This window comes from Crocuta crocuta, unplaced genomic scaffold, assembly GCF_008692635.1.
Source record: "Crocuta crocuta isolate KB4526 unplaced genomic scaffold, BGI_CrCroc_1.0 scaffold303, whole genome shotgun sequence".
Lineage (NCBI taxonomy): Eukaryota > Metazoa > Chordata > Mammalia > Carnivora > Hyaenidae > Crocuta > Crocuta crocuta.
Genome location: NW_027528276.1, coordinates 894,159 through 913,566, shown reverse-complemented (window position 1 = coordinate 913,566; position 19,408 = coordinate 894,159). Strand labels below are relative to the sequence as shown.

The window sequence follows — 19,408 nt, the reverse complement described above, 5'->3', positions numbered from 1 at the left end:
TTCCCCCAAACCCCTATTCCCCCCTCCCCCCCTTTTTTTTTAATATGTGCTGTTTTTCCCAGCCCTAGTGCTGATAGAGTTAGGAGTTTGCAGGTGTAAAGTCCTCCCCTCTCCCCCTCCCCATCTCTCTCCAGGGGGTTGTATGTGAGAAGGTGTTGCTTTCTCACTCAGAGAGCATATATGTGCTACCCTGTTGGATGCCTGCTGTGAGCAGAGAGAACCCCTGTTCTGGTAGAATGGAATGAGCTTATTGGGTAGCTGGGATTGTGCAACCCCATAATGCCAATTTTTCACTTAGAGCATCTTTCCTACCCACAATAGGGTTGAAGGTAATTGGTCTAAATTCATACTGTTTTGAAACTTATGTCCTGAATATTATATGATTTCCTATTAAGGTTTGGTGTAAGCCAGGAGCAGCAGAGTACTGTGTGTAGTAAAAACATGCTTTATTTTGGAAATGTTTACCATTAGAAGTACCGGTTTACCCTGCCTTTTAGGATTGCTTTAAACCAGTGCCCTGACCTGTGTGGGCATTCCCTCACACTCATAGATGCAAATACACATACACTCTGACATCTTGATGCCTCTTTTAATTTTACCCTCATAGCCCCTAATACCTTTATTTTAATTTATTTTTTTAAATTTCAATTCCTTTGTAAACATACAGTGTTATATTAGTTTCAGGTATACAGTATAGTGATTCAACTTGATGCCTCTTTTTTGCCCTGGCCCACAATCATGCAGGGATATGAATTCAGGGGCTGATCCCAAAAACTCTGTGAGGTTTTCCTATACTCTCCCTAATAACAGTTAGCTAAAATGAAGGACAGTGAGAAGTCTTTGAAGGAAGGAGTTCTGTTTCTTTCTTTTTTTAAAAAAATTTTTAAAATGTCTTTATTTTATTTTGAGGGACAGAGACAGAGAGTGAGCGGGGGAGGGGCAGAGAGAGAGGGAGACACAGAATCTGAAGCAGGCTCCAGGCTCTGAGTTGTCAGCACAGAGCCTGACGCAGGGCTCGCACCCATGGACTGTGAGATCATGACCTGAGCCGAAGTCGGATGCTTAACCGACTGAGCCACCCAGGTGCCTCAGGAGTTGTTTCTTGACCTGGGAGCTAGTTACACATGTATTCATTTTATTCATTAAGCTGTATGTATATATTTTGTGCATCTTTATATGTATGTTTTATTTTACAAAAAAAGCTTACGAAAATAAAAAGGGTAAGAGGGGAAGAAGTATAACACATTTTTTTGAAAAGTTGAAGAAAATAAGTTCAGATTTACCATTGCTTTTGAGTGGGGACAGCAGAGCAAATAGGATTAATTAGATTGAAAAGAAGAGAGGGAGAGGAAATAATCTCTGAATCTTTATAAAGTAACCTGCCAAAACTCCACACTGCCTTTTTGATGCCTCCTAATATGTGCATTCTATAGCTGAGACGTTCACAAGTGCTGATAGTCATTCATTCAGCAGATTTGCAGCCTGCATTGTCCTTGGGGCCAGGGAAAGGGGCGCAAAGCTCCAAGTGTGCCTTTAGATGGAGAACTTGCACTGCAGAGTGACAAGTGCCGCAGTGGCCATACAGATAGATAGGTGCTCTGGGAACAGAACCTAACCTGAGCCTAAAAGGACCAGCTGTCATTAAAGGCAAAGGTGAAGCCAAAAGGAAAACCAGAAGCACAGACCAAAATGTGTGTGTGAGTTGTGTTAAATCAGACACAGGGTTTTCTAATGATTTTTATACTCTGAGCCTCTTACTCCTAATTTTTTACCTGTTTTAACTAATACAAATTAGGGCTCTACTGATTGAAAAAATATATAAATAAATACCTTTATATAGTTTTTACTATATATGTACATATATTATAAAAATCTGCAATCTAAATAAATATGGCTGAGATTTTAATGTTTATTTATTTTTGAGAGAGAGTCAGAGATACAGCATGAGTGGGGGAGGAGTGGGGAGAAAGGGAGACACAGAAGCTGAAGGAGACTCCAGGCTCTGAGCTGTCAGCACAGACCAGATGGGGGCTCGAACTCACAGACTGTGAGATCATGACCTGAGACGAAGTCAGACGCTCAACCGACTGAGCCACCCAGGTGCCCCCTTGTCATGAAGATTTTGATGGAAAAGCTTTATGATAAAAGCAGTGGGACTCTGGCAGCTTGTTAGCATAAACAGATGAGATTTGGTAAAACCAGTGGCTTCTGTCTGGGGAAAGAAGAGAGAAGCAGGGAGACCTGTGAGGAGCTTCCAGGTCAGTTGAGGAGACAAGAGTAACTTACGTTGAACCTAGGCTGTTCTAATAAAAGGGCTCCAAAACACCCTTTTCCCCAGGATTTCCTTAGTGTTCTGTATCTGGTTGATATGGACATCCAGAAACATACAGTCATACATAGTCCTAAATCGTGTTTTCCAACAGACTGATTTATTAACTCAGGAAGGTGAACCGGCTATGATGTTCAACATTCATAGATATTCATGGGCATCCTTAGCGTGTCCACCTTAACATTTGCCTAGTAGCATACAAAGTATGGCTTCTGCACTTAAATTTTTGAGAACTGGCTTAAAGGTGTATGGAATCTTCAATTTTCCCTGGGAACTGCCAGCTCATGAAAAACAGTTCAAGTGGCCTTGTTGCACATGTGGTGGCGTTGGTTTTCCCATTGCACAATCAGCAATTTTATTTTGATGTTATTTGGGAGAAAGCAGTATTTTTGATTAGCAAGTAAAATTAATGTAGAAAACAAATACTGTGTTAACTAGTTGGTATAATAAGGCATCTGTGCCATGTTGCATTTCAACTCATTAAATTTCTAAACTTCTAATTACGATAAGATTACAACTTTAATAGGAGAATGGTTCAAACTTGGGGCTAGTGATGGCTTTAGAGAAGTAAAATGTACAAAAATTTTGAAATTATTGAAGGGGAGCTTTAAAATCTAGTTTTGCTAAAAGTTGAAATATGCAGAGTATTTAACTTTTTTTTGTTCCTAGAATTCAGATTCAATTGACATTTTTTGAGTACCTACTACTTACCAGGCCTTTTTAAAACAATATTTATTTATATATTTATTTATTTTGAGAGAGAGATTGCATGTGTGTGAATGGGGGGGGGGGGGGGGGGGGGCAGAGAGAGAGAACCCCAAGCAGGCTCCACACTGACTGCACGCAGCCCAGTGCGATGCTGGATCTCATAAACCATGCGATCATGACCTGAGCCGAAATCAAGAGACAGACGCTTAACCAGCGGAGCAACCCAGGTGCCCCACTAGGTCTTCTTTCAGGAACTTTAACACAGATAAGCACTTTTCATTCCTCACATCTGTTGGGTAAGCAATATTATCCCCATATTCAGATGGGGCACTTGCAGCTCCAGGGCCAAAGGACTATCTTGAGTCTTCATTCCTTGGGACACAAATTGAGTTTTTTATATTTGCTCTATCACCTTTCCCCTTATTGAGAGTCTTCTTAACTCCTCTTTCTCCCTTATCTTCTATTCCACTAGTTATTCCTGTCAATTCTACCTTCTAAATGTATCTCCTGTTGCATTCCGCCCCCTCCATCCCTACTGCTTCTGCAGCGTCCTATGACATGAAAAAGGCTGGGCACAGCAGAGGAACAGGAGTGGTTTCCACTGGCTCCTCTTTGGCGTACATGCTGAAATGACCTAATTCATTAGGTGTACATGTCCCATATTCACCAGTACCCAAACATTCTACATTCCTCCATGTTGCTTTACCTTCACGTCTGCTGTTTGCTCAATCTGGAATCCTCCTACCCCTGTCTCACTCATGAGCTCCTTCGAGACCTAGGCATCCATCTTCATCACCTGGCATAAAGCTTCTCACAGCAAATGCTAAATAACTTTGAATTTAAAGTAGGGACACATGGGTGGCTCAGTCAGTTAAATGTCTGACTGTTGATTTTGACTCAAGCCATGATTCGCAGTTTATAATTTCGAGTCTGACAGTGCAGAGCCTGCTTGGGATTCTCTCTCTCTCCCTCTCCCTGTCCCTCCTGTGCTCTCTTTCCTCCTCAAAAATAAATAAATGAAACTTTAAAAATAAATAAATAAAGTCACATTTCAAATGCAAAAGTGAAGTTGGTTGGGGTATCTGCCTATTTCATAACTATCCTATGTTCTAGTCTCAGCTCTTGCAGGATTTGGTTGAAGCCTTTTATAACTTGTGTGCATTTATACCTAAGGCATAATCACCATTGTTATTAGAAAAAGAGATTGATGGGTTTCCTTACAAAGGACACTGGAGAGGATTGAAACCAGGGTACATGTATCCTATATTGTTTAGGTGTAGGGGTAGACGTTCTTCTCCAGCCTACCCGTGGAGCCACAGTCTTTTAGAGCTGAAAAGGTATTTAGGTTGTGAAGACCGTTGGAAGTTGTTGACATCTTTGACATTTTTTTTGAAGTGTTGAATATAGTGAACATTGCAATTCCAACATAGGTACAAAGTCTTTCTTTAATTAAAATGGCAAAATTGATACTGAAATTTTAAAATTATGCCATCAAGCTCATGCAAAGCAAGTAGCTAGTGAATTCTGTTGATTATTGGAAATAAACTTCTGATTCAGAGTTCAGAGCACCAGTATAAGAAAATAATAATGGGGGCACCTGGGTCGCTCAGTTGGTTAAGCATCTGACTTTGGCTCAGGTCATGATCTCATGGTTTGTGAGTTCGAGCCCCGCATCGGGCTCTGTGCTAACAGCTCAGAGCCTGGAACCTGCTTCAGATTCTTTGTCTCCCTCTCTCTCTGCCCCTCCTCCTGTTCATGCTCTGTCTGTCTGTCTGTCTGTCTCTCTCAAAAATAAATGTTTAAAAATAAAAAGCTTTAAAAAAAAAAGAAAATAATAATGGATCCATTTTGTTTATTAATGAATTTGCAAAACTGGGCATTGGCATAGCAGTTATGGTATTGGTATCTGGTATAAATATTGGTATATTTATCCGATAAACAGATACCAATACCATAACTGCTATTTGTTGAGTACTTACTACATGTTATATATGGTTGTAGACTCTTTAGAGGAGTGATATGGTCTGACATTAAATCTACCCTTTTTTAAAAAATTTTTTACATTTATTTATTTTTGAGAGAGACAGCACACGTGGGGGAGGGGCAGAGAGAGAATGAGACATAGAATCCGAAGCAGGCTCCAGGCTCGAGCCGTCAGCACAGAGCCCAGTGTGGGGCTCGAACTCACAAACTGAGGTCATGACCTAAGCCAAAGTCAGACGCTTAACCGACTGAGCCACCAAGGTGCCCCTAAATCTGCCCTTTTAAAACTTAAAGTGTTATGGGCAGCCTGGGTGGCTCAGTCGTTTAAGCGTCTGACCTCAGCTCTGGTCATGATCTCATGGTTCGTGGGTTCGGGCCACACGTCGGGCTCTGTGCTGACAGCTAGCTCAGAGCCTGAAGCCTGTTTCGGATTCTGTGTCTCCCTCTCTGACCCTCCCCTGTTCACGCTGTCTCTCTCTCTCTTGGAAATAAATAAAACATTAAAAAAAATTCTAAACTTAAAGTGTTATAGGTCATATAAGATGTGATACATGAAATAGAGAACAATAGATACTGGTATGCAAAACAGTGTAATCTGAAATATTTGAGTGTGGAACTGACATTTACATATTGAATTATATTTTCACACTAATTGCCATTTTGTGGAGGCAGCATGGTTTTCTAGAAAAACACACAAGACTTGGAATCAGAAGTCTAAATTCTGGTCCTGATTAGCCATGTGACTTAGGGGCACATCACTGTCCCTTCTTTGGAAGGCAGCTATGCTCACCACTATACCACCAATGCTCACTGTTCCTTTTTTGAACTTGAGTCCCCCCCACATTTGTAAAAGGGATGTTAGACAAGCTAGTTGAGCTTTTCTTCTTTCTAAGTCTGTAAATGGCACCTTTATGAAATACTCGCAACGCCAAAGATGGGATTTTAGGGGAGCTTTGACCATCAACTGGACTAAAAGAAATCACATGCACTGTCCCTTCAAAGCCCAGTCTTTGTTTAGTGTATTTAGGAGTCTATTTATTAAAACACTGTCATCTCTAGACAGACTCCTTTGTCCCATTGGTGGTTCTGTATCTCCTTCCAGAGTACTCCAGGAATGGAAATATGCTTCACGCACTGCTTAAAGTTCCAAGGTACAGCACAGTGCAAAAGAAACTGCACCTCCAAAGCACCTCACTCCTAGTGACATCGTCCTATTCAATTAGAGGTGGCAAAGGCTGGCCTGGCTCCAAAGGAAGACTGTCAGTTCCTCTCTTTTTCTGTGTCCACGCTCGGCGGGATGCTTCCTCACGCCCACCTCTCTCCCCCTTGCTGTGACTTTGGTTTCCGCCAGATGTCACACCGCTGCTTGTCACCGCGCAGACTCTCGTCGCTGATTTTGTTGTTTCAGTGTATTTATCACAACTGTTCTCTTTAGCTGTAAAATTTATGGAATTTCACACTCTTCGTAATCACTACAGTGTTTCTTTTTCATGAGAGAGGGAGTATACAAGGAGTTGTATGCACAAGAGTTGGAGGGAGGGAAACACTCCACCTAACTTGAGGAAAGTTTGTGTGTGTACCATGTACACCCCCCCACTCCCAAATGGACAGAGTGAAACAGCTCAGTTCTGCAGGGCTTAGGTACTTAGGAAGTCCATTTCAATCCCAGGGAGAAATGTATAAGAGATGTGCTTATTGGCTACTTTCCTTGGCTTAAATTTTATCCCTTTTCACAACAACAAAAAAGAGAGATGATTAGATTGGCTCTCTGGGACATGTTGATCTTATTATCTGGTCAGATCTGTTAATAATGTGGTCAGATCCTAAAAGTGACAATGAAAGTGGTGGTGATGATGATAATAACTAATCTGTATTACTGTTAACAGGCATTTGCATTGAGCACTTTACATTTATTTATTTAAGCCTTCTATAAGCCTAATAATGGATGCTGTTATTATCCCCATTGTATAGATGAAGAAATTAAAAAAAATTTTTTATGTCTTTATTTTGAGAGACAGAGACAGAGCGAATGGGGGGAGCGGCAGAGAGGGAGACACAGAATCTGAAGCAGGCTGCAGGCGCCCCTAGATGAAAAAATTTAAAAATGACTGAAAGCCACTTTATTTATTTTTAATGTTTTTAATGGTTTTTTTATATTTATTTCTGAGAGAGAGAGACAGCGTGAGCAGCAGAGGGTCAGAGAGAGAGGGAGATACAGAATCTGAAGCAGGCTCCAGGCTCTGAGCTAGCTGTCAGCCCAGAGCCCAACACGGGGCTGGAACCCACGAACCGTGAGATGGTGACCTGAGCCAAAGTTGGACGCTTAACTGACTGAGCCACCCAGGTGCCCCTATTTATTTATTTTTAAAGTTTATTTTGAGAGAGAGCATAAGCATGAGCAGGGGAACTGCAGAGAGAGTGAGAGAGAATCTCAAGTAGACTCCTCACTGCCAGTGCAGAGCCTGACGCGGGGATCAATCCCACAACCCATGATCATGATCTGGGCCGAAGTTTAGAGTCACACTTAACCAGCTGAGCCACCCAGACATTCCTAAAGCTCTCCACTATAAAATAAACTTATATTGGGGCACCTGGGTGGCTCAGGTCATCATCTCATGGTTCATGGGTTCAAGCCCTGCATCAGGCTGTGTGCTGACAGTGTGGAGCCTGGAGCCTGCTTAGGATTCTTTGTCTTCCTTGCTCTCTCCCCCTCCCCTGCTTGGGTTCTCGCTCTCTCAAAAGTAAATAAACATTAAAAAAATAAAATAAAATAAGTGTGTATTGTATATTTTTTAAGGGAGGAAACGATACCACATTTGTGTGGTAGTGTTTTTTTTCCCCACTTGTAAAAAGAGGCCAAATTTTGTTGGTACCTTTTTTTTAGAAGCTAAAACTCATTTTGAATTCCCAGGATGGTTCACTTAAAATTTTTTCTTTCTCTATCAATTAAATACAACTTTTAAAATTAAAGTATTTTGGTGTTTGTACTGTAAACCATTGATGGTGATCCTCAAGGCTATTATTGGGCAGGGAGTGTCTCATCTCAATGTTTGGATCATTTATTGGTCATCTGGATGTTTAGTTTAGTTCAGAATTGTTTATAATATTGAGTCCTAGCCTTTGTTGTGAAGGAGCCAGTTCCTTGCCTTGGGGACCTCATAACTTTGTTTTATTACCTTGATTTGCAATCTAAATAATTAGAATAGTGGAGACAACCAAAGACTAGATCATATCATGCACAGAACAATGATTACTTTGTAAAGGATAGAGGTTTCCTGGCAAATCTGTCATGATTGATTATTGTTCCCATTTCCCTGGAATAATTGGCAGATTCTCAAATGTGATGCTCATGGGATAGAAGGGAACCAATGAAAAAGTAGCTAGAAAGTGAGGCTTGGCACTCAAGTGGACGTATCTATAGTGGCAGAAATAGCACGAAAGTACTTAATAAATTAGTAAATGGTACTTACTCTCCAAGACTGGATGTAGGGTTTGTTTTTGTGTTTGTTTTTTCAGGCTTGCAGAAAATCTATAGATGTCTGTGTCTTCAGGCCTGTATCAGTCTCAGGATAGGTGAGGGTAGGTTGAACATGAAGCAGATATGCTCTAAGTGAAGATGCTTATGAATGTCTTTTGATAGTGCATACAATCACATTGGGCCCCTGAAAGAGTCTGGGAAGGGGAGAGGAGTTAACTGTCATTAGCTGCATTTCTTTGTGTCAGGCAGTGTGCTTGGCACTTTTTATTAACATCCCTCCATGTCCCTTTATGAAGACTTATATGAGGAATTGTATTTCATTGCTAGGAGTAGGTGGGCTTCCCTGAGTACTTGCCATGTCTGTCTCATAGGCACTGTGAACTTCATAGATGGTTGTGTTTCCCTAGTAATAACTTTAGTATTTATCAATCCTTTACTATGTTTTAGGCACTGTGCTTATTGTTTATATGCATTATCTCTTTGTATGCATTATCTCTTTGAATCTTCACTGTAGCCCTTTTGTGTAGGTATTAGCCCATGTTTTCAAGAAGAACACTAAAATTCGAAGAAAAGTGACTAACTTTTCTAAAGCCACACATTGGTAAGACAGCCAGGTTTTGAACTGTACAGTTTACCAAAGCTATTTCTTTCTTTTAAGTTTTTATTGAAATTTTAACATGTAGTTTTTATTGAAATTTTAACATGTATGATAAAATTAGTTTCAGGTTAGAATTAGAATTTAGTGATTCATCATTTATGTGTAACACCCAGTGCTCATTCCAACAAGTGCCCTCCTTAATGCCCATCACCCATTTAGCCCATCCCTCCACCCTCTCCCTCCATGAACCCTCAGTTTGTTCCCTGCTGTTAGGAATCTCTTAGGTTTTCTTCCCTCTCTCTCTTTTTTTTTTTTCCTTTCCCTATGTTCATTTGTTTCTTAAATTCCACATATGAGTGAAATCATATCATTTTTGTCTTTCTATGACTTATTTCACTTAGCATAATACATTCTAGATCCATCCACATCGTTGCAAATGACAAAATTTCATTTTTGTTGGCTAAGTAATATTCCACCGTGTGTATGTGTACACACACGCACGTATATATATATACACACACCACATCCTCTTTATCCATTCATCAGTTCTTTTTTTAATGTTTATTTTTGAGAGAGAGAGAGAGAGAGAGAGAGAGAGTGGGTGGTGAGGTAGGGAGAGAGAGAGAGACAGACGGACAGATAGGCACAGAATCTGAAGCAGGCCCCAGGCTCTGAGCTGTCAGCACAGCATGATGGGGGGCTTGAACCCACGAACTGTGAGATCCTGACCTGAGCCAAAGTCAGATGCTTAACTGACTGAACCATCCAGATGCTGCATATCCATTCATCAGTTTGGACATTTGGGGTTTTTCCACAGTTTGGCTATTACTGATAATGCTGCTATAAATAAACATCAGGGTACATGTGCCCTTTTGAATCTGTATATTTTTTTATCCTTTGGGTAAATACCTAGTAGTGCAAATGCTGGGTCATATGGTATTTCTGTTTTTTTCTTTCTCTTTTTTAAATTAATGTTTGTTTATTTTTGAGAGACAGAGCATCAATGGCGGGGAGGGGGCAGAGAGAGAGGGAGACACAGAATCTGAAGCAGGCTTTAGGCTCTGAGCTGTCAGCACAGATCCCAACGCGGGACTCAAACCCATGAACCATGAGATCATGACCTGAGCCGAAGTCGGATGCTTAGCCAACTGAACAACCCAGGCACCCCGAGGGTAGTTCTGTTTTTAACTTTTGAGGAACCTCCATACTGTTTTCCAGAGTGGCTGCACCAGTTTGTATTCCCACCAGCATTGTAAGAGGGGTCCCTTTTCTCCACATCCTGGCCAGCATCTGCTTTTTCCTGTGTTGTTAATTTTAGCCATTATGATAGGTGTGAGGTGGTATCTCATCATGGTTTTGATTTGTATTTCCCTGATGATGAGTGATGTTGAGCATCTTTTCATGTGTCTGTTAGTCATCTGTATGTTGGAGAAGATATTTGCAAATGAAATATCTGTTAAAGGATTAGTATCCAAAATCTATGAAGAACTTATCAAACTCAACACCCCACAAGATAAATAATACAGTTAAAAAATGGGCAGAAGACATGAACAGATTTTTTCCAGACATTTCTTTTTAAGATAGTGATTTATGCTATTGTTCTTCCTTTTGTTCAATTCTAATGCCTGATCTGTATCCTAAATTTTCCTTTACTTAGCAACCTATGTCTGAAGGGTAGGTTGAACGTGAAGCAGATATGCTGTAAGTGAAGATGCTTATGAATGTCTTTTGATACTGAAGGGCGCATGGGTGGCTCTGTTGAGCATCCTTCTTTGGCTCAGGTCATGATCTCACAGTTCTTGAGTTTGAGCCCTACATCAGGCTCACTGCAGTCAGTGCGGAGCCCACTTCAGATCCTCTGTCTCCCTTCTTTCTACTTCTCCCCTGCTTGTGCTCTCTCAAAAATAAAGATTAAGAAATATAATAAAGGGGAGTAGAAAGAGAAGGACCCAGGAGTCTAGCAAAAAGCAACAATGTATGTGCATTCAGAGAGATGCTGGCACTTGGTTTAAACTTGATTGAATTCTTGGGAGTAGGACCTATCACTTTCTGACATTTGTTTAGTCATTTTCCTCATCTCCTTGTCATACTAGGCATAAGCCACATATAGATTAAAATATATAATGCTTTCTGGTATGATTTTTACTCATTCAGCAAATATTTATGGAGCATATACTATATGCTTGTATATCATTGACCAAACCAGACATAATCCTGCCTTCATGGAGCTTATAATTGGCATAAATATTTTAATAGGTGGGCTGTAGCTTACACATAAGTATTTTTCTAAGCATACCACCACAGTTACACGTGTGTATGCTGTCAGAATAGCACAAAATTGACAGGCTTAGAATTTGTCTCATTTCAGGAAAACAGTAAAGAATCAAGAACATGAGGGACAATAACAGTCAAGAAACTCTTAACTATGGCTTTGTCACTTTGAACACCATGATTCTTAGAGGTGCAAGAGTGACAGCGTACAAGACTTCATTTGAAATTTTAAAACACTAGTGTGAGGGTCACCTGGGTGGCTCAGTCAGTTAAGCTTCCAACTCTTCGTTTTAACACAGGTCAGGATCTCACAGTTTGTGGGTTTGAGCTCTCTCTTGGGCTCCATGCTCACAGCAGAGGGCCTGCTTGCGATTCTCTCTCCCTTTCTCCGCCCCTGCTTGCTCTCCCTCCCTCCCTCCTTCTCTCTCTCTCTCTCTCTCAAAATAAATAGATAAATAAATAAACTTAAAAAAAAAAAAAAACTAGTGTGAGCCAGAGATCTTTGATGGAGTATTGTCAGAAGAATTTCAGAAACTGCAAGTTGTTACACAGATGTATTGATTTAATTAGTCTAGCTAACACCATTTATTTATGCTTAAGTATCTCACACTTGCAAAAGTTGGTAATTCAAAGTCACACAATAATTTGTGAGTTATCTTCTCTACCACGTGTTGTGGCTCCTGAATACCAACTTTGATAAGTGTCTGTATCAGATGCTTAAACATAAATAAATGGTATTATATAGACCAATTAAGCAATACCATTTGCTTTTTAAGTTCTCTTGACATAGTTTCATGTAAAATATTTTGGTGGTAGCTTTTAAAATCACATTGTTTTAACACAGTGTAATCTCATAGCATGGGCAAGATCCTCACTAGAGGCGGAACATACCTACGTTCTGTTGTTTAGACCTCTTTCAGTATCTGAGTGGATCCTTAATTTGCCATTACAACTTGATAAAATTGTCCTGGTTAACCATACAGTGGGTGTTTTGGGCGGTGAACAAAGAATGGTAGAGTTACCCTCTTAGCAAAAACATGAACATTTTTTGTGATGAGTAAGAGACTGTGTTGTGAAATCTCTTGGGGGAGAAAAACCAGTTAGAATTCCCTAGCCATCTCTCTGTCTCTTCTCTTCCCCATTTTTCTCTCTGTTTCCTCTTTGCTAATTCTAATTTTTAACTGTAGGAACACAAAGGTATTCTATGTCTACCTGATTTTACAGTATGGTTTTCACAGTTAACAATTTTATTAGAAAAAAATTCTTTTAGATATATATTTTTTATCTTTAGCTAATTTAACAGTTTTGTTGTTTAAAGTGGCAAGCTATCGAAAGGAGACTGGGGTATAGCAATATACTAAGAAATGTAGGTAGCATCTTTTCTTCCAGAGTTTGGGATGCGTCACCTCTATTATTTTTTCTCACCATACTCCCTAGAAGATAGAAAAGGGAAGGATTAATTGACCTGGTTTTACACATAAGGAAACAGAAGCTCATAGGGGTTAAGTGTCTTGTCTAAGGTCAGACTTACTAAGAACATAGTTGCAGAATGTGGCAGAGAGTTCCAGAGCCTGGCAGAGTGTAGCACACTACCCACTGGGAAATGTGACAAGCAAGTAATTATTTTCTCAGAAAACTTGACTACTGCTGGTCAGTCCTTACGCCTCTCAGACTATCCATCATCCACCCAAGGCAGAAACTTTTTGCAAGTTAAGGGTACACTGTAATCTTTAGGAAATGTTAGGACAACTGGCTTGGAATTCTAAGTTAATATATAATAATTTCATGTGTTCTTCTAACATAAGTTTCTTCAAACTTCCAAGTGCCCATGTTAATCATTGTTCAAAAAATGTAAGGTGTCACTTTTAGGACCGCTAGTGTTATTACTTTATGCTTTATACCGTAGCTTTATTACTTTAAAAGGTTGCATAAATGTATTCCGTTTAATTTAATGTGCACTGAATTGCATATGTAAGTTTAAGGATGGGCACATAGCCTCGAGCAAGGCCTGCTCACTACCCACTGAGGCAAATGCAAGGTGGAAAACACATTTTGCAGAGAAAAAGGAAGCCATGTAAAATGGGAGTCTCACCACTGATGATGCCTAGGACCATACACAGGCTGAATTTAACATGGTAAATGGCCCAGCTGGTATAGAAAAAAATAATCATCCATTTGGAGATGAAGAGCAAGTCCAAGTTAGTAAAGGTTCTTAGTAGAAACTTGCATGTTTAGATTTGCTGGTAATACAAAGAAAGAACACCTGTGAATTACTTTTTATTTGTCTCATTGATAAAAATTACTTTATAGTTACCTTAGGAGAGACTTCTTATATGAGAAAAATGTTAGCATTTCACCTAAATCTACAGTTCTTTTAGTGTTGCTATGTTTCCACAGTTCTTCTAGAGCATTTATGGACTTCCATTATTACTGTCTGCATTAATGTTTAGTGATTTGAGAGGCGCCTGGCTGGCTCAGGCAGTAGATCATGCAAGCCCCATGGTGGGTGTGGAGCCTACTTAAAAATTTTTTTTTAAATGTTTAGTGATTTGACTTAAATTTTTGAGACCTACTATCCTTCTGCACCCCACAAATTGTTTCTTTAATACTGTGGCTTCTGGTCTAACACATGAGATTTTGGTCCAGGTGCCCAGATGGAACCTGTGTCTTCTGGAAGATGTGGTTGGAACTGCTGCTTTCTTTCTTTACTCTGTAGCCTGACACTCTCAGAATTGTGTTTGTTGGTTTCAGCAGTCAGGAAAGATGTAAGAGCACCTATGCTTTGCTTTTGTAACAGGTTCTTGTCTGCAGGCTTTAAGATGAAAGCAACTTTTTTGAATACCTGTAAGTGCTCCCAGTGCCCTTCTATTCAAACAAGCCGACTTCCCTTTACCTCTTACCACAGTCTCAGGCCTTTAGATTTCTCTCAATTTTTACTTTCATCATGATTTCCTTAGCTGCTGTTACCTTCATATTCATCAAGAATTGGAACGATCCCATTTGTCATGGAAAGAGATGTTGGTGCTACTGCTTTGACCATGTCTGTCTCCATGTCTTTGCAGACCCCGTATCATGTCAACCTCCTCCTAGCTGGCTATGATGAGCATGAGGGGCCAGCGCTCTACTACATGGACTACCTGGCAGCCTTGGCCAAGGCCCCTTTTGCAGCCCATGGCTATGGTGCCTTCCTGACTCTCAGTATCCTGGATCGATACTACACTCCAAGTAAGTTCTAGCACTCTAGGTAGGGAATAGAGTTGTGTCCTGAACTGCCTTCTGGTTGTATACACCACCCCTGGAGTTGGGTGGTCAGAGCTTAAATAGAGGATGGATCCTAGGAAGCACATCCAGGTACCTTCTGGAAGTTGCTCTCCCCTCCAGTCAGTAGGGTTCTTGAAAAGCTAAGAAAAGTTCTTCTTTTACCAGACAAAAGGAGATACTGCATATGTCCAGAGCTGGGTTTTGTTTTGTTTAAAAAGGTGCTACAGTAGTGAGTAAAACTGTAATTTCTCAGGTACAAAAGTTCAGTTTTTTAATTCATTTTGCCCAGCCTAGTTGCTTATTAGCATCTCAGCTATAAAGAATGAGCAAATAAACCAAGTGGTTTGTGTACTTATTTTGAGCTGATGTGGGTGAACAGGTCCCCAGCATGACAACCAAGGGTTTCTTTGCTTAAACATCAAAGCTTTTAAGGCCACAAGCCTCAGCCTCTCCCTTGGTTCTCATCACCTAATGCCTGCCCCTCCTGTAAGAAAGAGCAGGCTTTCCACTTGTCAGTAAACTGTTAGCTTGGGAAAGCTTCCAGCACAGGGACGCTTTTGTGCTAAATTTTGTCTTCCGACTCCAATCCCAACCTTGACTTTAGCCACTGTGAGCAATAGGCATTTGGGATTGTTCATTTTTACAGGCTATAGATACAGCACAGATAGCTATTTCTCTCCTTAAATTCCATTCTTCCCTATCAGTACAGTAAAAATCTGGCTTCTTTACTCTTTATTTGGTGCTGTCCTCTCACTCAGCCTTAGCTGCGCCAGAGCTCCAGGCCGCATCCTGAAGATCGTTAACTCTTAGTGACTGTTTCTTGATTTGGCATCTGTCAGTAATACGGCTGACTTGCCCACCAAAATCACCACTAACCACCCCTGAAGCCTAACTGCATAATATGTCATCCCAGTTTGCCATGCTTGTGGACAGTTCCTTTGGCTCCTATTTTGTGAGAGTCTCAGCCCTATCCCATGAATTCTCTTTCCATTGTTAAACTGAGACCCAGCTGGGAAAGTGAGGCTAAAACTCTGGCCCTGTCCTCCCTTACCCTGATTTGCAGCTGGCTAGGGCAGATGGAACTGATTTAAGCCCTAGTCTAAAAGGGTGGGGTGGGTAGGGGTGAGGGGGATGGGCTGTAAAAAAGAGGCAAGCCTCTGGACTTCTCTAGAGGCAGGCCCTGGCCATGGGAGGCAGAATTCCGTCATGCTTACCCTTCTGTGTAGCAAATCAATTTGCAATGGCTTCTGGCTGCCAGAGCACTGGGTCTGGGGCACCCTCCACTGCATATGGAATAAGTTTGTTGCAAGCTAGAAGGCTAGGCATTTTTTTTGCCTTTTCCGTTTGTGTAGCATACTGACCTGAAGAAGAGTGAAATTTAAAAGTTGTGGCAGACAGTTGGACTTAATGGCAACACCTTGAATACATGGCCTTTGTGTTCTCTTTCAGCTATCTCTCGTGAGAGGGCAGTGGAGCTTCTTAGGAAATGTCTAGAGGAGGTGAGTGGCTCCCACAGGATCCTGAAAAGAATGTTTATCTCTGTTTGCCAATATTGTTCCATTCCTTGGTTGAATTTTTTTCTGATCTTTGCCGGAAGGTGTAGTAAATACACACTAACCAGATGTGAAGTTGCTACCAGGGATAGAGTTTGGTGGGTAACAAACTCTTCCTGGGTTACCTTGTCATCATTGTCAATTTTATAATTTAGTTACCATTTTTTTTTGGCTCATCCAGCCTAATGATTCTCAGAATTTGGCATGTATGAGAATCATCTTGGGAACTGGTTTGTTTGTTTGTTTGTTTTTAAGCAGATTCATGGCTCCCTTACTCCTCCCTTCCTGTATAGATTCTGAGTTTTGTTGTCTTGGTGTCGAGTCTGAGTATTTAATTAGCAGTCCCAGGTGAATTCGCTGCAGTCGGTAACTGGGTCATACTTTAAGAACTTCCTTAGGGGCGCCTGGGTGGCTTAGTCGGTTAAGCGTCCGGCTTTCGCTTAGGTCATGATCTCGCGGTTCGTGGGTTAGAGCCCTGCGTCGGGCTCTGTGCTGACTGCCAGCCTGGAGCCTGTTTCAGAGTCTGTGACTCCCTCTCTCTCTGACCCTCCCCTGCTCACGCTCTCTCTCTCTCTCCTAGAAATAAAACATTGAAAAAAAAAAAAGAACTACCTTAGAATGGGGCGCCTGGGTGGCTCAGTCAGTTAAATGTCCGACTGCAGCTCAGGTCATGATCTCATGGTTTGTGGGTTTGAGCCCTGCATTGAGCTCTGTGCTGACAGCTCAAAGCCTGGAGCCTGCCTTGGATTCTGTCTCCCTCTCTCTCTGCCCCTCCCCTGCTCATGCTGTGTCTCTCTACACTTGCTGTCTCTCTCTCAAAAATAAATCATGAACATTAAAAAAAAAAAACCTTCTACCTTAGACTTTATACTTGATGTATTTGTGTCACCTGGGGTTGCCATGCTGTCTGCTCTTTATAAATTTTTTTTTAATGTTTATTTTTGAGACAGAGCATGAGCAGAGGAGGGGCAGAGAGAGACACACACAGAATCTGAAACAGGCTCCATGCTCTGAGCTGTCAGTACAGAATCTGATGTGGGGCTCAAAGCCACAAACCGTGAGATCATGACCTGAGCTGAAGCCAAATGCTTAACCAGCTGAGCTACCCAGGTGCCCCGTGTCTGCTTTCTTAATAGTCCATTAGTCCTGGAGAGAAAGCCTTCCCTGAGAATTCAGGAGGCATAGAAAGCAACTGGGAGGCTTTACGCAGAAGAGGAGAGTAGCCTTTAGTTTATGAGGCCAAGAACATGGACTCCACCCATTCTAATACTGCTCCTAAGAGTCTAAGGCTTCGGGGTATATATGGAGGATGAGGAGGAAGAGAAAGCAGCTCCCTTAGGCTTTTAAATTCTTTTACTGTTCTTGTGGCCTAAGGGTGAACTTGAATTTGTGGTCGAGGAGAGAGTAGGAGGGTGAGAGCAGGTGGGAGTCCTGGGCATAGTGTCAATTTTCCTCTTGTACAGTCCTGTCTTTTTCAGTCTACAGTGTCCCCTTCTTCCTCCTGTTTACGAATTCCCTTTACAAAGCAGAAGCTGAGAATAAACTCATGTGCTTTCCTTAGCCATTCAGCTAAGAGGCCATATTAGTCCAGCAGTCCCAAGTGTTACAAGGGGCTGTGAGGGAGAAGCCACTGGCATACCAAGTGCTTTGAGACTTTATTCATTGTGGACCCTAAACACGATCATTTTAGAAACCCACATTTCTTGGCACCTTTTCTTGATTTTGGAGCTTGTTTTTGGACATAGAAGTCATCAACCAGAGGGTACTCTGGAAATGGAGTGGGTTGTTGATGCCAGTCCTCAGCCGTAAAGGAGATGGGAAATATCACAGGAGAGAGGGCTTAGGCCTGGAGAGGTGGACATGTCTGGGATATGCTCCTTAGGGAGCAAGTAGAGAGCTTTGTACCTTCTCTCTGGAGACTAAGTGAGGTGTCCAGGAAGGGTGGCCACGGAAGCCAAGATTTCTTCCAGCTGTGTTCTTCCATAATCTCTAGCCAGGTTAGTGGGGCTACCTGCTTCCATGCACAGTAGAGCACAGCTTGTTTGGAACAGCTTCTCAAGCAGAAAGTCTTAATGAGATGTTATTTTAATCACAGGTCAGCTTGGTTTGAAGGAGGTAGAAGCGGGTTGTTCCAAGAGCAGTCCCGCCAACACCCTTCCACCATTCCTGTGGCTACACACACACACACACACACACAAACACACACACTCCTTATAATGTCTGTGGGTGGGGCTGTGGTGACTGGATTAAATTCTTGGGACATAGGAGAACATTGCTTTGGTCCAAAGCTTATTCTAGGGCAATCACTCCTTTGTTGGCTGATTACCTTGAGACATTTTTAAAAAGAAGTCTGTGTTTACCAGACTGATTGGTAGCAGACTGTGGGGAATAGAGCTTTGGATTTTCTTACTCTTCATTAGCTGACTGACCAGAGACCAGTTCCCAGCTGCATTTCCCAGTTCTCCCTCACCACCTTCCAGACTCCAGCTGCAGTTTGGCGTTTCTTTAATGTTGGGTACTGACTGCCCCCAGTAGAATACAAGTGCCACAAAAGCAAGAATTTTTTATCTGCTTGTATGCCCAGTGTCTTGAAGAGAGCCTGGCCCATAGTTAGTGCTCAATAAAAACTTTTTGACTGATTTTTCTTCATCTCTCTCTACAGCTCCAGAAACGCTTCATCCTGAATCTGCCAACCTTCAGTGTTCGAATCATTGACAAAAATGGCATCCATGACCTGGACAACATTTCCTTCCCTAAGCAGGGCTCCTAACCTCATGCCTTCCCTCCAACTTGCCAGGGAACTTTTTTTGATGGGCTCCTTCATCTTTTTCTACTCTTTTGACGTGTATCCTTGATAGATGGTTAATTCAGAATAAAGCTGAATCTGGACAAATTGAGCCTCTCTGGTTTGAGTCTCCATTTACCTATCATCACCTGAGGACAGAAACAGAGAGACGATTGTCTTCATTGGACTTTTTGCCAGGACGGTCTTCTGCCCCTTCCCCTTCATTAATGCTGTAATTGCTCTTTAGCTGACAGCCCCACATTCTGTTTACTGCCCAGCTTCCTTTCCGTCCAGCTCTTTCATATATCTTGCTTGCTAATGTCTCATTTCCCTAAAGCAGTGGTTCTTTTTACCCCTAAGCTTAACATTTTAAAAATTAGTTTGAGGGGTGACTGGGTGGCTCAGTTGGTTGAGTGTCTTAGTTCAGCTCAGGTCTGATCTC

At 41.5% G+C, this 19,408-nt stretch overlaps 1 protein-coding gene across 1 annotated transcript in view; it reads left to right on the top strand.

Annotated features, from left to right (window-relative positions):
- PSMB2 (proteasome 20S subunit beta 2) overlaps nt 1-19,078 on the top strand; it is a 33,448-nt gene extending 14,370 nt beyond the window's left edge. Inside the window, exons 4-6 of the mRNA XM_077753177.1 lie at nt 14,430-14,592; nt 16,078-16,127; nt 18,844-19,078. Coding sequence (XP_077609303.1) covers nt 14,430-14,592; nt 16,078-16,127; nt 18,844-18,951 — 321 coding nt within the window. The 3' untranslated portion in view covers nt 18,952-19,078. The remainder of the gene's footprint in view (nt 1-14,429; nt 14,593-16,077; nt 16,128-18,843) is intronic.
- Nucleotides 19,079-19,408: the final 330 nt, after the last annotated feature.